At 35.1% G+C, this 18560-nt stretch overlaps 1 protein-coding gene across 3 annotated transcripts in view; it reads right to left on the reverse strand.

Moving 5' to 3' along the window:
• Positions 1-104: 104 nt before the first annotated feature.
• The window catches only part of LATS1 (large tumor suppressor kinase 1), a 36936-nt gene continuing 18480 nt past the window's right edge, over positions 105-18560 (reverse strand). For 2 of the 3 annotated variants that reach the window (XM_072966020.1, XM_072966021.1), the window contains 5 exons: positions 15365-16878; positions 12781-13363; positions 10186-10368; positions 9889-9995; positions 3362-3962 (listed from right to left, as the gene is read on the reverse strand). In XM_072966020.1, the coding sequence (XP_072822121.1) occupies positions 3453-3962; positions 9889-9995; positions 10186-10368; positions 12781-13363; positions 15365-16878 (2897 nt within the window). In that variant the 3' untranslated portion in view covers positions 3362-3452. Of the gene's footprint in view, positions 1521-3361; positions 3963-9888; positions 9996-10185; positions 10369-12780; positions 13364-15364; positions 16879-18560 lie in introns of those variants that run through there. The other variant, XM_072966022.1, reaches the window with a different exon arrangement.

The raw sequence follows: 18560 nt of genomic DNA on the forward strand, positions 1-18560 counted from the left end.
TTTTAATCGTAAATTTTCTGAGAATAAAAAGATTAAAATAAGTTTTTGAATTATTAAAAAATCAACATAACTAAGCAGCTTTAAAGTCAGCTTTCCACACATAATTTCAAGATTTCAATTTTGCCTTTTTTTTATTATAATCCCAGCAAATGTTACACTAGAGAAAATGATTGGGGAAATACAAATAGATTCATTAAAAACACAGGCTGATTATTCGTATCTACTACATTCAGAAGTATGCAAAACAATTTAATTATATTGCAAAGCTGTAATTTCTTTTCCTAACAAAGCATTATTTTATAAAACTGTAGTGTTGTATGGATTCAATTTTAATACAAAATACTTATATACACAATACAATATAAAAGTAAACTGTGGTATAGTGCCTTCACGAAGGGATATATTAAGGCGCTTTACAAATATACTGATATGTTGACCCAAATTACTTTTTGTTTTAGTTTAAAACAAACAAGTTAAATGTTTCATTTTAAATACCAAAGGGATTTTTGTTTATTAAAGAAAAATTTCTAAAGTACCTTAGGTAACAGCAGCAGCAACATCTAAAAAATCCTCCCACTGTATTCTCTGATTTCAACATATTATTAAGTCAGAATAAAACATTTCCACTCACAGTTTTGCACTTTGCAACAGCAGAAGGTAATAACTTTTTTAAAAAGTCAATCTCAAAGTGACTTCTTAGTCATACATTCTATAGTTTCTATTACAAATAAGGTAGAAAAGATACAGCAATAGGGCCTGCCTTAGGACGTCACTGGACAATACATAACTGTATCTACCATTATTACATAATTATAGAACACATTTCATAAATACTATTGATATGCATAAAAAGGGGTAAGTATAAGAAAGACAGCAAGTTTTTTAATGAATGGGAAAATTATTTTAAAAAGAAAATATGAGTAACCAATGTTTTCACTCCATTTCAGTTGAGAGCATATAGATTTTTGATGCTGTTCTCATCTTTTTGGTTAGGAAGCACCAGATTCTATGCTGGAAGAATTGGATATAGTCTGGGAATAAGATAGCTAATGAAGTATATCCAAACTATTAAAAATGCAGATACTAAAGGCTTGTGCACTGCTTCAGATAAATGCCAAAAGCTTATACCATCAGAGGAAATTTAAAAGAACACAAAATTTGTAGTGTGTTACTTTTGAGGAATCAGGGCAGCACAGACTTTGGGGAGGGAGGGGGGAAAGACAGTACCTTAGTTTTCCTACAACGTAAATGTAACAAAGTTGGTTTTGTACTGTATTGCACCATACTCCAGAGTAAAACAACTAAATGGAAATTTAAATAAATCTGACTGCAAAAGCCTGAAGGAGAGGGATAACTTAAAAATTTGAGTACTGAGCTATAAGTTCTTGAACTAATTTGCTTTGCAAAGAATTTTACAGGACTACTCAAATGTTCCACGAAGTGAAGACTGCCATCTTATATGGTGCATTTTCTTACAATTCTCTGAGTAGAAGTCCTTCAGAAATATTTCTATATCAAGCCTGTAATAAGACAAACATATATTTCAGTGCCCTCAAAAGAGTGTGTTTAAAATGTGTTCGTGTTGTACCAGTAAGAGAGGGATTCATAAGGATATCTTATCACACGGTACAGACCTTTCCCATCACAAGTTATCAGTGTTTATATGAGATGTGCTAATTTGAGTACTAATCAGTAAATTCAAAGCAAAACTCCTAATTTAATGTATCAGTGTTCTTACGGGACAGAGGTCCTTAACCAAGAGTTTGTGACAGGTTTCAACATGTCCAAAATCCCTAAACTACATGCAACATTTTGTGTATGTGCTGATGTGCATTCTTCTGGAAGAGAGCCCACAGCTTTCATTAGATTCTCTAAAAGGACCAATGACTCCCAAAGACCCACCATTACAGAGTGAGTTATGCGGTGGTTTACAAGCTGAGCTCTGAGAAGGCAACCTACAGAAAAGTAGAAAGTGTGAGCTAAAAAATTTTCTTTGCCCTCCCCAACTGGAAAAGGTTTGCCTTTAATTTTACTTACATATATGATTTCATTAGCTTTTATATGAGGAAAGCTAAAAGTTTGAAAATCACTAAAATTATGCTTCCTACCCAAAACAATTCCCTATCAATGGAACTTAAAGAATAAAATACAGATTTTACTAATGTCAGAATAGAGCCCTCTTCCCCTTCCCAAAAGATAATCTGAATGTATTTTGGTATGAAACCACAAGTCACTCTTAAAACTAAGTATTATATATAATAGGAATGCTGAAAAACATTATTTAACCTTAAATAAGTTAGGAGGATTTGAATTTCCTACTAATACCACTATGTAATTTTTCATAATTACTAATGGCCACATTAATTTATAGTTAAATATTATTTTTTCACCAATTAATATGCCCATAGGTAATGTATTGCCAAATAGCCAGATTTTCCTTTGCCAGTAGCAATCCATGTATGCAGCACTGTCTTGAAAGAGAAAACCTGTAACATTACTGATGACATAATCCAAACTGTCACTATATGGAAATAGTACTTTTCTAGTAAGTACCCACAAATAATTTCTGATCAAAGTTTTGTATGAAACTAAAAATAATCTCTCTGTTTAGGATGTGGAATTTAAAAAAAATTTTTCAAAGTAAAAATATGAAAGACCTTAGCTTTTAGTATTGAAAATTTTAATTTATGACAGCTTGGTTCCCTTTTAAAACTGAAAGCAGCATTAAAAATACCATTATGGAAAGAAAAATAGTAGTGCTTTGCTTCTTTTAAAGCCAGTAATTCTTGATATAAAAATGTTACAAAAAATTAAATATTCTACAGAGGGGAAAAAAAGATAGATAAACTGCATTATTTTTCCTTCTTACAAGCATGCTGTTTCGATCTTGTATTTCTTAGTTCCAAAATGTGAATTACACAGAATATCATCAGCCTAGGAACACTCACCACCATGATGGCTTAATTTCTATAGTTTTTTTTTTTTTTTTTTTTTTTTTACCAAAAACAAAGATATGGGGGAGAAAAAAAAGGAGCTCTGTAAATGTGGGGTATATTTCATATTTGGTTAAAGCAAGATAAAACTAAAACTGTCTTTCAAAAATTTTTGTCTTTTAAAATTATTTAGCATATGTACAAATAGATACCAGGCTTTTCCTTTTAAACAAAGCACTATTTTTTATTTTAAGTACTTTAAGTACCAGGAACTGACTATAATATTCAGTTCATAATTTACTTTCTTTATAACAGTTTTTTTTCTAAATTACTGATTAAAAAGGCTGGAATAAATTAACATTTTAAAAAGATTTCCCATAATTTAGGAATATAAAATATTGTACACAGAGCACACATACATAGCTCTGTCATAGTTGCATAATTTTATTCTCAGAGCTTAAAAAAACCCTGCGTTTCAGGCCTTTTTGCAAATCCTCATTACAAGTATTTCCTAGTGTGTTAGACATACACTAGATCACGATTTTTGGTCTCTGAGCCTGTGTGCTGATCATCTTCATCTGACTGTTGCTCTGAGCCTTGTGAATTAATATATTCATATTCAAGAGGCTTTGGATAATTATATGGGTAGCCATTGTCATCAAAAAACCTCCGAAAGGTAAATTCATAGAAAGCATGTTCAGGGTGCTTTCCATTTTTATACCATCCGTTGAGAGTGTCATTTACATTTTCTTCCTCATTATCAGCACTCCATAACTTATCAGGATCAACAGGATCAAAATTCGAAGTATCTGTCGGGTGTGTGATTTTAGGAATGTAGGAAGCAGACTGCTGTCTCAGGTCACTGGAGAAGTCAATTGTTTTAAAAAACGGATGAGCTTTTATTTCATCAGCACCATTCTTGCCTAAGCGATCTTCTGGTCCTCGGCAGAGTTTAATAATAAGATCAGAGGCTTCAGGACTCAATTTAGCTTGTGGTGGGATGTGAAGAGATGTTTGCCAGTTGATAACCTTGAAAGGAGATTTTTAAAAATTAGGGGGAAAGAGGTAAGTAAGAAAAACAAAAATTTCCTCCAAGTTTTATATGAAAAAGTCTTACTGGACTATTTGTGTTTTTTAAAAAAATAAGTTTCCTGGTATTTTGCCCTCCTTACCTTTAATAATGTATCACTGGTAGGAAATAGCCTTTCCTCCCATCTCCCCCTCTCCAGGCAACTTATAGTCATATGACATGACTCACTAAGTTTTAGCTCCCTTGTGAAGCCCTTCTGCCTGTGGTAGAAATGACTTTCTACTGTGCCTCCCCAGTTCTATGTATTTACTTGTATCATAATTATCTCTAATACTCTGTGGTATCTATTTATGTCTGTGTCCTTCTACTAGAGTATAAAATTCCATAACGCTATAGACCATGTTTTGTCTTTGTATTTCCCAGTGCTTGGCAAATTGCCTGGCACATAATTAATAGATATTCAATAAATATTTATTCTTGTTCTGAATAAGCTAGAATGAGGGATGGAAGAAGGACAAGAGGGAAACAAGGAAGGTGGTAGGTAGTCCATAAATATTTGTTAAACAAATGAATAAATGAACCTCATTCTTCCTTATTAATATAGGTGCTTATCAGCTAGTGTACTAGGGAGAAAATAAAAGCCTCTCCTCTAGTATCTCTTCATCTTAAAGTCTTTGAGAAAAAGGAGATGCCTCAACTAATAATAAAATATTTCTATGAATTCTTTTTGGAAAAAAATCATGACACAACAGTAGTTATTTATGTCTGGTTCCAACATCTATTTCAGATAGGGGACATGAAAATATACAATCAGCTGAACAAAGTTACACTCAGGATTTTTTAGTTTAAGGTAAAAATAAAAGACTAGGCATAGCAAAAAAAAGCTTCAGTTAATTCAAAGATAGATCCAATAGAAATCAATGTAAACTGAAGTAGAGAGAGAAAATAAATAGAATTAAAAAAGAATAAAGCATAAGAGACATGTAGGACAATATCCAATGTTTACCACATAGACATGTGAATACTAATTCGAGTCCCAGAAGACAGAAGGAAGCAGAAAAAATCTTTCAAGAGGAAATTACAGGGAACTTTCCAAAACTGACGGATGTCATCAACCCACAATTCAAGAAACTGTGAACCTCAATCAAGATAAACACAAAGAAAACTACACATAGGCACATCATGGTGAAACTGCAGAACAGTAAAGTTAAAGAGAAAAATAACCCTAAAAGCAGCCAGAGACAGAAGTTCCAGTACTGAGTAATTGATATACTCCTACTGAATGCAGCTATATAACCTGGACAAGAATGCAGGGAGCAGCTACCTGAGGATCCTGAAGAGTAAACAGTAACAGGGAGACTGGGGACAAAGACAAGAATTTGAAATACCATTCAACCAGTGGTGAGTTTACCATTTTTTTCTTCTAATAGCCTCTGGCCTAGACTCAAGGAAACTCAAACCCTGAAGAGGTTTCGCACAGAGTGAGCTTCAGGAAAAGCCCCTTTGCTCAGGCTCAGGGAGTAGGAAAGGAATTTCCTGGCCACAACAGAGGTGCAGTAAAGGCCACCTAAAACTTTGAAAGGGGACCTTTCCTCTCCAACTGGAAATCAAATCATATAGCATATGATCCTAAGAAGACTGACTGAATCTCTGTCACTTTTTTGCTCTTTCTGTTCTCTCTCACCCTGTCCTGGACACAGGCCCAGTCATGAGACATGTATGGCAGAGTAGGGTGAATAAAGCCTCACTTTCTGGTCAAAGAACTGAAAAGGGGAGTCTGAGGGACCAGAAAGTACCTGGGATGTGGCAAAGAAGGAGGAGGTTGGCAAACTGACACCAAAAACTTGTTTACAAACTACTGGGCTCACCTCCAAACTGTACCTGTGTGGATCTAATTCTAAAGAGCATATCAAAGACTTTGAGAACTGAACTAAGAAGAGACCACAGACCAGGGAGAGATCTGTCTAGCAATGCAAAGCCTTTGACAATGAAACTTATATTGAAATCACAAGCCACTAAAGACTGGTTGGAACTTGCGGCCTGAATTCAATGAGGTTTAATGCCTGCCAAAACAATATCAACATTGCCCATAAGATTTAAACAAGACCCAGAGTCTCATAACATAATATGCTAAATGTCTAGGATACAAGCCAAAACTACTTGGCATACAAAGAATCATGAAAATTTCAACCCACATAGGAAAAGAAAATCAACAGATGTCAGTGTTGAGATAACACAGATGTCAGGATTATCTGACAAAGATTTTAAAGTAGCTATTATAAAAATGTTCCAACTAAGGATGAATACTCTTGAAATGAAAGAAAGTCTCAGCAAAGAAATTAAAAATATGAAGAGGTACCAAATGGAAATTTTTAACCGAAAAATACTGTAACCAAAATAAAAACTCAATGGATGGGCTCAAGAGCAGAATGGAGATGTCAGAGGAAAGAATTAGCAAACTTAAAAAAAAAAAAGCTGATAGAAACTATGCAACCTGAACAACAGAGAGAAAAAAAGGTTTGAAAATATGAGAACCTTAGTAACCTGTGGGATTATATCAAAAAGTTTGATGCTGGTTATCATTAGAGTTCCAAAAGGAAAAACTACGTGGTGCAGAAAACATATTTGAAAAAGTGATCGCTGAAAACTCCCCAAATTTGATGAAAGACAAACTTGTAAATTCAAGATGCTCAGAGACACCAAACAGGGTAAGAGCTAAGAAATCCATGCCCAAACCAATCATAATTACAACACTGAAAGCTAAAGACAAAGAAAATTTCTTGAAATTAGCTAGTGAAAAATGATGTATTACTTGAGGGAACAACGATTTGAATGATTGTTGATTTCTCATCAGAAACTATGGGGGCTACAAGGAAGCGATAACAAGAACTGAAACCCAGACTTCTATTACCAGCTGATAACATCCTAAGGAAGATTAAATAAAGACATTCTCAAGATGAAGGAAAGCTAAAAGAATCTGTTGTCAGCAAACCTGCTCTAAAATATTTGCTACAGGAAGTTCTTCAGACAGAAGGGATATGATATAGAAGGAATCTTGAAACATCAGAATGCAAGAAATACAAGGAAGATGCTAACTATGTCAGTAAACATAAATGACTATTCTTCTCATCTTTAGTTCTTTAAAATAAGTCAATGGTTAAAAATAAAAATTGTAACACTGTTGGATGAGGTTTTAAATATATGCAGATGCAATGTACAGATAACTAAAACATAAAGGGCAGGAACTAAAGGGACGTATATGGTAGTAAGGTTCTATACTGAACTGTCAGTGCTAAGCTATTGATTCTACATAGACAGTGAAAACTTAGTATGTATTTTGTAAATCACTAGAGCAACCTCTAACAAAACTATATAAAGAGATAGTAATCAAAAAATACAGTAAAGGGAGATCTCATGGAAAATGGACAACAGGAAGCTTCAGTGGTCAGTCCCTCCACAAAAAAGAAAAACTGGGGAAGAACTCAACTATTATCATAATCAACCATTTTGGAACTCTGGAACCTGACGAGACACAGCAAAGAGGGGAGTGCTTCATGAAGGGAAAGTCTGCTAAAATTTGATAAGACAGAGTGTGCATGAACCAACTCCTGTTTGCCATTCCTCAGCCCCAGTGAGGTTATGAAAAGGGCAGCCCATTTTCCTGAAATGGCTGTATGGTGCCAAGGTGGGCAGTAAGGACCTTGTCTCCTAAAAATCTGAGGTTGTGCATTTTGGTTGGTCTTGGTGATTCCATAAGGGACCAGCTCAGAGGCATGCCTTTCTTTTGACCCTCTTAGGAATATTTAAAGCGACAGGCATACTTCTTTTTTGAGCCAGACATTGAAGGAGCTCTCCATCAGGTTACTGGCTTAGGCTGTTTTTCTTTGAGTTTTGAGAGTTCTTTTTACATAGTCTAGATATAAGCCTTTTGTTGGGTATGTGATCTGCAAGTATTTTCTCCTAAAGTGTAGCTTGTCTTTTCATTGTCTTGACTGTGTCTTTGGCAGACTGAAAGTCCTTAATTATAATGAAGTACAATTTCTTAACTTTTTCTTTAATGGATCATGATTCTGATGTCATTTCTAAGAACTCTTCACCTAACACCAGGCCATAGAGATTTATATTTTATCTCTAGATCTATGGCCCATTTTGAGTTAATCTTTGTGTAAAGTCTGATTTTTTGTTTATGGCTGGCCAATTTTTCCATCACCATTTGTTGTAATACTGTTGTTTCTCTATTTGCACCTATGTCAAAGATCAAATGGCCTTATTTTTGTGGTCCTAATTTTCCATTTACTATCTTGTTCCATTATCTGTGTGTTTATCCTCTTGCCAGTATCATACTGTCTGGATATCTATAACTTCAAAGTCAGTCTTAAAATCAAGTAGTTGCTTCTTCTTTGTCCTTCTTTTAAAAAAAACTGTTTTCATTATTACAGTTCCTTTGTCCACCCATATAAATTTTGGAATTGGGTCATCTGTATCTACAAAAATTCCTGTTGGGAAGTTTTATTGGATTTAAGTTAAGTTTAGGTTAGTTTTGGGAGGAACTGATAGCTTGACTATGTTGAGTCTTCCAATCCATCAACATGGTGTGTTCCTCCACTTATTAAGATCTTCCATGATTTTTTTCATCAGAGTTTGTAGCTTTCAGCATTCAGATCTTGTTCATGTTCTATCATATTTATACCTAATAGAACTATAGGTATAACATAACCTAATAATATACCCAATAGAATTATACCTAAGTATTTCATTTTAGGGAAACTACTGTAAATGATAGTGTTTTAAAATTTCAGTTTCCAATGTTTATTGCTTGACTATAGAAATACAATAGATTTTTATGTATTACCTTTATATCCTACAACTTTCCTAACCCCATTTATTCATTCTGTGGGGTTTTTCCCTGGGACTTTCTATATAGAAAATTTAAGGTCATCTGTGAATAAAGGAAGTTTTAATGTTTTCTAATCTGTATGCCTTTTATTTCTTTGCTAAGACTTCCAGAACTATGTCAAATAAGAACTGGTTAGGACAAATATCCTTGCCTTGTTCTTGAACTTAGGGAAAAAGCATTCAATTTTTCACACACACACACAGCATCCATACAAATATATATGTATTTATAAATATGCATAAATTTATATATATACATGTATATTAAAATGAAGGCAAAATAAGGACACTTTCAAACAAACAAATCTGACAGAAACCTGAGGGAATGCATTACAAGTAGACTCGTACTAAAAGAAATTCTAAAGGAAGTTTTAAATATATCAAATGCAAAGACAGAAGTTATAACTCGGGGAGAACATCACAGAAGAGATGACATCTCAAGAGCTTCTCAGAGAGTGATTAAAAATGATCAGGAGTGAACCAGAAGGTGGGGATGGCTGTGGAAGGTGGCAGAGAAAGAAGGACATCCTAGACAGAGGGGATGGTCTGAACAAAGGGACAGAGGACAAATTTGAACTTTAACGCAAAGAAAAGGGAACCATTAAAGGGTTTTTTAATGGGACAGTTTATGGTCAAAATTGTGAGCAGCTTCTCATTTAAGTGGCAGAGATAATTTAAAGTGGAGATATAGACCTTTGTTTGTAGTCTAGGGCTAGAATGTGCATGGAAGGAAACAAAGCCAGTAGCTAGCAGAAAAACAAAGAGTAAACTGGAATAAATCTTCAAAAACTACTAAAAACTTCTTTGAGAATGAAATATGAGTGTAGTGTATGAATGAGGACAGATATAAGAGTATGATAACAGTGATACAGTGGAGATAAGTGTTCATGCATAGAATTTTAATGGGTTCCTATATCCTTACAAGTTCATTCTTTAATTCTAGATTATGATGCTCCAAGTAAAGGACTGATAAAGGTCTATGGTATAGGGACTTCTAACAATTCTGTTGGTATAGATTCTATACCTTACCTTCATTTGTGTTTCAAATGGTGTTTGTGCCAAGAAAGGAGGTTGTCCCACCAACATTTCAAAAAGAATGACACCAACACTCCACCAATCACATAACTGTGAATGGCCTAAAATGAGATACCAAAGTGACGGTTATTCATAAACACTTAAAAGTGCTCAGTTAATACAATCAAAATTAATATTAAATCACCAATTTATACTGTAAAACTAATACTTTATTGTAAAACCCCAAAATAAGCCATACGTAAGTTTGAGCTGGTGCAAAGGAATATTGAGATTATGATATAAACGTTTTACCTGTTCGTAACAACACTTCAGGTGCAATATAATTGGGAGTCCCAACCAAAGAATGTGCTAGACATCGCTGGTGCTGGCGTGCAGCTCTCCGCTCCAGTGGCTTCAGTCTATCTCCACATCGACAGTTAGAGGGGTCACCCCATTCATTACTGAAATCCATGCTATCCTGCCGTGGGTGGTCACCTATATAGTTAAAAACAAAACAAAACAAGAACAAGAGTATACCTAAAGTCTGTTTAATCTTTTGACACCATGGTTTACAGTTAACAACATTCTCCCCTTGTTGACAAGCTAAGACAATGTATGCCAAATCACTGATGGTATTTATTAATGACTAGACCTGCACTCTTCAGGTATCAATAGGACAAGTTTTACACTAGGAAAAATTAGCCTAAGGTGCAGTAATTTACTCAATATTAAATGATAATAAAAGTCATGAGTAAACAGGATTGAAAATGTTATTCAGACTTTTCCCCAGTACTACTCTGGACAAAGTTTCAAACAAATTAGATTTGTATTTCATTCATTCAGCAAATGACAATAATAAACAGTATTCTTTTGTAAACTGACTATACTTCAATACAAAATATATTAAAAAAGTATTCTCTCAGCTTCTCTGCAGGGGAGAAGTACAACAAACAAATGCATATAATAAGAAACATCGTGATGTATCACATACAGAGAATCAACATGGGGTAATAAGGCAAATGTGCTCAGGTGGCTTGGGAAGACCAACTGAGATGACATTTGTTAAAGAAATAAAATTAAAAAACAAGAGGAACTCAACCATTTGAAAGCTAGAGCAAGGCATTCCGTATACTCACAACAGTACAAGAGGGAAGACCAGTGTTGTTAGTAAAGAGGAGAATGGTAGGATATGGAGCAGAAGTCAGTGCACACGGGTTTTGCAAGTAAAAGAAATGGTTTGCCTTTTACTCCAAGTACAGTGGGAAGATACTGGGGAGTTTGAAGCAAGTGAATGACAAGGTCTGATTTATGTTTAAAATAGAAAACTGCTGTGTAAAGAATAGATTACAGAGAGGACAAGGGTGAAAAGAGACCAGGTAAGAGGCTCACAGTTAAGCTTTGGACTATGACGGTAATAGTGCAGATGGAAAAAAGTAAACAGATTCAGGATATATTCAGAGGTGGAGTAAGCAGGACTTATTCGGAATTAGATGTGGAGGGTATGGGGAAAAGAGAATCAAGGTTAACTAGGTGGATGGTGGTGGTAGTTTACTAAAATGGAGTAATTTGGAGGGGAAACAATATGGAGGGGGAGAAACTAAAAGCTGTTTATTGGCAAAAATGTTAAGTCTGAAAAGCCTATTAGGAATCCGTGTGAAAGGAAGAGGCCATTTCTGAAGAGAGAGATTTGGAAGTCATTGATGTAGAAACAGTAATTAAAGCCATGACTGGATGAAATCACTTAGGAAAAAAATATCTGAAATTAACCTAAAAGTAAGCATCATCTGGGATGTTTGATTGAAATACAATTTCTACCCTCGAGTGGGGATTTTCAATCAGAAGACTGGAGTACAGCCTAAGAAGTTTACTTTTCAGAACACTAAGTAATTCAAGTGAATCTAGGGAGATGTGAAATTACACTAAACTGAACATTAAAGTAGGTTCAGATGTCTCAATTCTATCCACTTAATGTCAACCTACTTGTGTTCACAGAAGCACAGCAGGCTTCAGGGGACTGCTGTGAGCATTAAATTAGAATATACGTAAAGCACCTAGTCAGTAATAAGTATTTAACAAATGTTACATTGAACTATACTTCCATTAGTGCTTGGAGGGACCTTGATGAGGCAATGTGGTATAGAAATAACACGGGCCCTGCAAGCAGATAAACCTGGATTCAAAGCCTAGCCCTTACACTTATTTTCTGTCAAATCTTGGGCAAGTTTCTTATTCTAAGCCTCAGTTTCTTCACTCTACTTCACAATGACGCTGTGAGGATTAAACAGAATCATGTACGTAAAGTGTTTAAACAAGTTGTGAATTCTCATACAATGCAGTCCTAAATAGCTGTGAAAATAAATGTTACATGCAGTATCACAGATGAACTTCAAATAAGAATACATATAAAATGATTACATTTAAATAAAGGTTCAAGAGTAGGCAAAAGGAAATAATACATTGTTTAGGGATATAAACATATGTGGTAAAAGTATAGAGAAAAGTAAAGAACTTGATTATAGAGTTCTAAAATAAAGATTACCCCTATGGAGTAAAGAAAAGGAAGTGATTGTTTTGGGACTTCAAAAGGACTGATAATCTAATCTTAAGATGAATGGTGAGCATGGGGCTTCATTTCCAAATTATTTTCAAAATGTTACTTGTCTGACATATTTCAAATTAACAAAATGTAAAGAGGTTAACTCAAAAATGTTAATGATATTTAGAAATAATTGATTTTAACACACTCTTTCATTTCATAAGGCTAAGTGTCTAAAGGATTCATCCACATTCATCCAGTGGAGTCAAGACCTGTCCCAGGACTTCTGACTCCCATCCAATGATACCATCTTACATTTCACTGCATTAATAAATCATATAAACATATACAAACTTTATGATTTTACTCACCACTCTGATAGTACTTAGAATCATGTGTCCATCTGAAGCCAGTGCAGAGGCCGAAGTCAGTCAATTTAATATGACCATCACGATCAATCAAAATGTTATCAGGTTTAATATCTCTATGGATAAAACCCATTTTATGAACACTTTCAACTGCACAGGTAAGTTCTGCTGTGTAGAATCGTGCCAGATTTTCTGGGAAGATGCCCATTCTAATTAATAGGCTCATCATATCACCCCCAGGAATATAGTCCATTACAAAGTATAAATTGTCCTTATCCTGGAATGAATAATAAAGACGAACTACCCATTCATTGTCAGCTTCGGCCAGAATGTCTCTCTCAGCTTTAACATGAGCAACTTGATTTCGAAGCAGAACATCTTTCTTTCGAAGAGTTTTTGTTGCATACAAAGCCTTAGTATCTACTTTTCTTGCTAGACAGACTTCACCAAATGCTCCTATTCCTAATGTCTTTATCTTCACAAACATAGACTTGTCCATTTTAGCCCTCTTAAGACGGATGTAATTAGACTCTTTTTGGCAAAGCATCTTTCTCATTTGATCTTGGGCATCTTGAGATAATCCAACCTAGGCAAATAAACTAAATATTAAATGAGGAATGATCTTCTATACTGAATATTAAGAAATCACTTAGAAAAAATTCAGGCATATATTTATAGGTTAAATGCATAATAATTTTTAATAAAGCATGTTAGAAATCTAGAATATATTTCAGAGAAAATTAATTATCAAAAGTGCAGCTTAAGGGATAGTTAACAGGATACACAAGGTAAGTATATATGCAGAGTCTGCTGTGGAGAGCAAGAAGATGATACCAATGGTCAGCTTTCTACTCCTTTCTAACGCACTCCAAAAATGCTCCCAATGTGCAATAACCAAACATGTTAACATGCACCCTCATCTATCTCTCCATGCATATTCATCGCAAACTACACAATTAGATTGCCTTCATTATATGCTTCTCTTTGTGGAATGCCTACGCCTCAAATATTCTTCCTTTCACTTTATCCTTCATGAAAAGAAATTCTTCCACTCCAGGTTCATTTATTATAAAAAAAAACTGGTGTATTAAGAATAAAAGAGCGTCTTCTCTAACCTAACCATTAATAGTCTTTTATTTTTCCCAAGGCATTAGAGTAAGGGTAAGACTCACAGCCACCACTAATGCAAAATGCAAAGGGTATGTATGTCCTACCTTATTTAAAGGGGACAACTTGTTTTATTGCAAGGAATCTTTTAGATATTTTGGAACGTTTCAAAGAATAGTCAGTGTGACTTACGAAGATACCAAAAACCAGATAAAAACAAAAACCAACTTCTAAGTAGACATGGAATACCTGGATTTAGAAGGAAGGAGCAGTTTATTTTTGACTAGTTAATAAAGAGTTAATTAAGGGTTTAAATTTAAAAAAAGAATCTGATTTGAAAAGGAGAGTATAATTCTAGAAATGCAAGACTAATTAAAATATAGCAACTTCATGCTTATGTTAGGATGCGCATTTACATGCAAAATCTTTTGAGAGGTGGCATGCCAGACTTAGTAAATAACTGTTTCTCTTAAAATCTTACTTGCCTACACAGTAATGGAGGCTACAGAAGTCAGCAAAGCTTCCAACACCATAAAAGTTTAAATCAGCTATTAGTGGAAGTGAAGAGGAAAAAGGAAAAATAAACTAAGAAAATACATACAGACAGACTTTAGTAAGAAATCCTAAGAGCTAAAAATATGGATAAGTCATACAGGTTATCATGGTATTTCTAATCTAACAAAATTCAGTTTATAACAGGAGTAACCATACTGTGAAATTAGATTTAGAAAAATGATTTTAAAAGAATGGCTCTCTCAAGTTACATGAGGAGGTTTTATCAAATTTAAGCCTCTTGGATTTTAAGCAATAGATACAAGATTCAGAGTCAAACCTTTGAACTACAAGCATATGATAAGAACAATAATGATAGTACCACCATAGTATCTAGTGAGGAGATCTATATGGAATCACAGTAGATACTAGTCTGAAGTGTTTACTTATTCTGATCTCCTTTCAGTAGAGTCTGATTTAATACTTTCAGCACATTTTCCCAGACATTATAAAAATAAAATTAGAAGGGGAAATACCTGAAAGGAGATATCTCTGACACTTTCTAATAAGACCAACCTGATGAATAAACCCCTAAGGCCAAAATTACTGTAAGTAAAAATAAATGTTTCATAAGTTTATCAAGAAATGGGACCCAGATATTTCTAGTTTATCTTAAAATGTTATAAGATAATGTGTAAACTCTAGAAAATAACCTTTGCTCCAGCTTCCAGTGTACCTTAACTGCACACTGTAAACTGTATCTTTCTTAATTTATTACAATTTTGTTATAGGAAATTCTGAGTAAATCTTGAAATACTAAAATGAAATGCTATAGTCAAAAGTACTTTAATGTTTACTGACTTTTAAATAATTGGTAATATATTTAGCATAAAAAGAAAGAAAAATAGTAGACCACAATAGTTTAAAATAAGCACCAAGCAAACACATGATCAAGTATTTAAAAAATGGACATTTTAAAAGGTTTTACCCGCATCATTTCGTTCTCTAATTGTTTTTTACGATGTAGACGCTGCTGATGAGATTTGAGTACATTTTCTACATGTTGTTCCATAAAGAATTTAAATGCCTGAGGAGAATAACTTTGAATACGAGATTCCCTTCGCTCTTCATCTTTCTTGTTTTTCCTAACGGTGATGGGTGAAGTGGTAATCTGTTTCTTTTCTTTATCTCCATTATCAACATTTTCATAACTTTTTTCACCCTCATCTTCCTTGGGTAAGCTCGGCTGATCCTCTTTGCTAGATTTATTGATTGATTCATATGGAGGAACAGATGGGTTTTGGTGTAGCAGATGTTTTGGATAAGGTGGTGGTGGACCTTGATAGTTTGGAGCTTCAGCAACAGGTGGCATAACAGTCATATTTGAAGTGGTACCCTCAGAAAAAGGAGTAGGTTGAACAGTTTGAATTGGCTGTGGTATCCAAGAAGGGTGTGTAGGTGCTAAAGCAGTCTGTAGCTCTGGTTTTAATACACGTATACTTTTCACAGGTTGTTGAATGGGCGCTGGTGTAATAGCAGTGACTGTTGTAGCCGAGGGCTGAGAATTAGCAGAATGACTTGTTCTATTTCCTAATGGGTTATTAAAAGAATTTGACCTCACTGGTATGTTAGGCTGCCATGTAGGGATTTCATGCCCACTGCTTGGGGATGATTGGGCTGGAGCAGAAGATGACTGAGGCCAAGTTGTTTGCAGTCCAGGTACATTAATGTTATAAACCTCCGTGTTATGACTGTTCCTGTTTGGCACCATCATAGATTGAGGAATGCTTCCATTTGTATATGATGAAGGAGCAGCAGACCCCCCTGTCTGTAAAGCAGAAGGGCTTTGTCCATTAGATGGGGTCAGAGGATATGGAGGGGGTGGCTGCCGATTCACAGTGCCAGCAGGGACAACATTTTGGTGTATCATAAAATCAGTCTGACCACTACCATTCTGAATTCCAGGTCTCCCTGGTGGAAAGTTAAATTTGTTAGAACTCTGCATGATGATTGGTTGTCTGCCAACAGGAACAGAATTAATGCCTCTCTGTCCCTGATTAGGAGGGTTCATTGGGGACGTGTTAAGAGGTGGTGGAGGATAGCCCTCCTGCCAGGCTCCAGGTGGAACAGGAGAGATTCGGGAGATTACGTATTCCATGTTCCCAGAATAGCGCTTTGTTTGAGAGTTTGGTTCCCATGATGGGGGAGGTGGAGTTGTACCTCTTGGAGGGGGAGTCTGGCCTCTTGGAGGTGGTGGAGGAGTGACACTCCTTACTTGAGGAGGTGGTGGGGGGTTCACTCTCTGTCCGTTGCTAGGGTGAGCTTGAGCAAATGCTGTTATACCAGATCCTGACAAAGGTCTTCCTACATCTGTCTGTGAGTTGGGACTTTCAGAACGATAGGCCACACTTTCTCCTAGCGGTGGGCCATGTCTCTGAGGAACTAAGGATTCTTTAGAACCTTTCCAGCTTTGTTTGCGGTTAACTGATTGTTGCACACTCCCTATGGTAATAAAACAGAAAAAAAAATGTTTTTAACCTCTTACTTTTAAAGAATTTAGCTTGGAATTCTACTACTACTAAATGATAACTCTCTTTCAAGAATCATAAAAATCAAATTTCAAGTATGTGGTTTTATTTTACCTTTTAAATTTTTAATTATTTTTGACTAGGTAATACATTCTCATAGTTCAAAATTCAAGAGGTGCAAAAGGATACCCAACTCTGTCCCTTAGCCAGCCAGTTTCCTTCCCTGAAGGTAATCAATGTCATCAGTAAGAAATTTTAGGGATACACAAGTAGATAGTATATCTCCCATACATACTCTTATGCCTGGTTCTCATTAAAAATGTTAAGATTCTGTATCAGTACATAAAGTGTTTCCTCACTTTAAAAAAATGTTGTTATAGTTTTTTACTGTATGGATGTACCCAAATTTATTTAATGTCTCTCTACTGATGGCCATTAAAATTGTTTCTAGTGTTTTGCATTATTACCCTTTGCTGCCTCCCCCAAAAAAGCAATGAAAAATTTCATACAGACATCATTTCATTTATACATATTAAGTAGATTCATTATTAGAGAAGTGGCATTATTGAGCAAACGATGTGTCCATTTGTAATTTAGATAGATACAACACTAATTTTAAATACATTCCAGTATGGCTTTTACAACAGGAAATAGAAAGCAGGGAGATAATTAGCTGAACACTAAATAAGGTAGAGATTTTACAAAATCTCTCTTTAATGAAATTTCCAAATAAATTAAACAGGCAAGAAAACACATGACACCGAAAAAAATGAAGCATTTAAAATAGTCTGGCTACTTAGAACAATATAATACACTTAACATATATTAAAAATACATTTGTATAAAATACAATACATATAAATAATACATTCCAGAAGGATTAAACATTTAAATGTTAAAGATGGAACCATACAAATACTAGGAAAAAGCCAGTGAACATTCGGTAATATTGGGGTACTTCTCTGTACCTCCTGGGAAGGTCTTCCCAAGTATGACAAAGGTTAAGAACATACAGTAAAAGACTGACAGATTTAAATATATAAAACACTTAGCACCATTCAACCAACTGTGATATTGTGACTGAACAGAAACAAGCTATCCCATGTGTTACCTGCTGAACTGTGTCCCTGGCGAAAATTCAGAAAGTCCTAACTCCCAGTACCTCAGAATGTAACTATAGTTGGAGATAAGGCCTTTAAAGAGGTAACTGAGGTCATCAGGGTGAGCCCTAACTGAATATGACTGTTATCCTTATAAGAAGAGGAAATTTGGACACGGAGAGACATCAGACACATGTGCATGCAGAGGGACGACCATGTGAGGACCTAGTGAGGAGGTGGCCATCTGCAAGCCACGGAGAGAGGCCTCAGGAGAAACCAAACCTGCTGTCTCTGATCTCAGACTTCCAGCCTCCAGTCTGTGTATTTTGTTATGGCAGCCCTAGCAAACTAATGTACCAAGTCACTAAAGCCAACAAGATATTTTCTGGTCCTCACCTTGGTTGACCTCTCTTTCTTTGTAGTATTTGGCATTTTTGATATTCCCTCCCCTTGAAACATTCTCTTCCCTTGGCTTTCAAGACACTAGAAATCTTAATAGTTTTTTTTCCTTCCTTGTTAGCTAAAATTCTTCTGTCTTTGCAGGCTTATCCTCTCC

Source organism: Vicugna pacos, chromosome 8 (assembly GCF_048564905.1).
Source record: "Vicugna pacos chromosome 8, VicPac4, whole genome shotgun sequence".
Lineage (NCBI taxonomy): Eukaryota > Metazoa > Chordata > Mammalia > Artiodactyla > Camelidae > Vicugna > Vicugna pacos.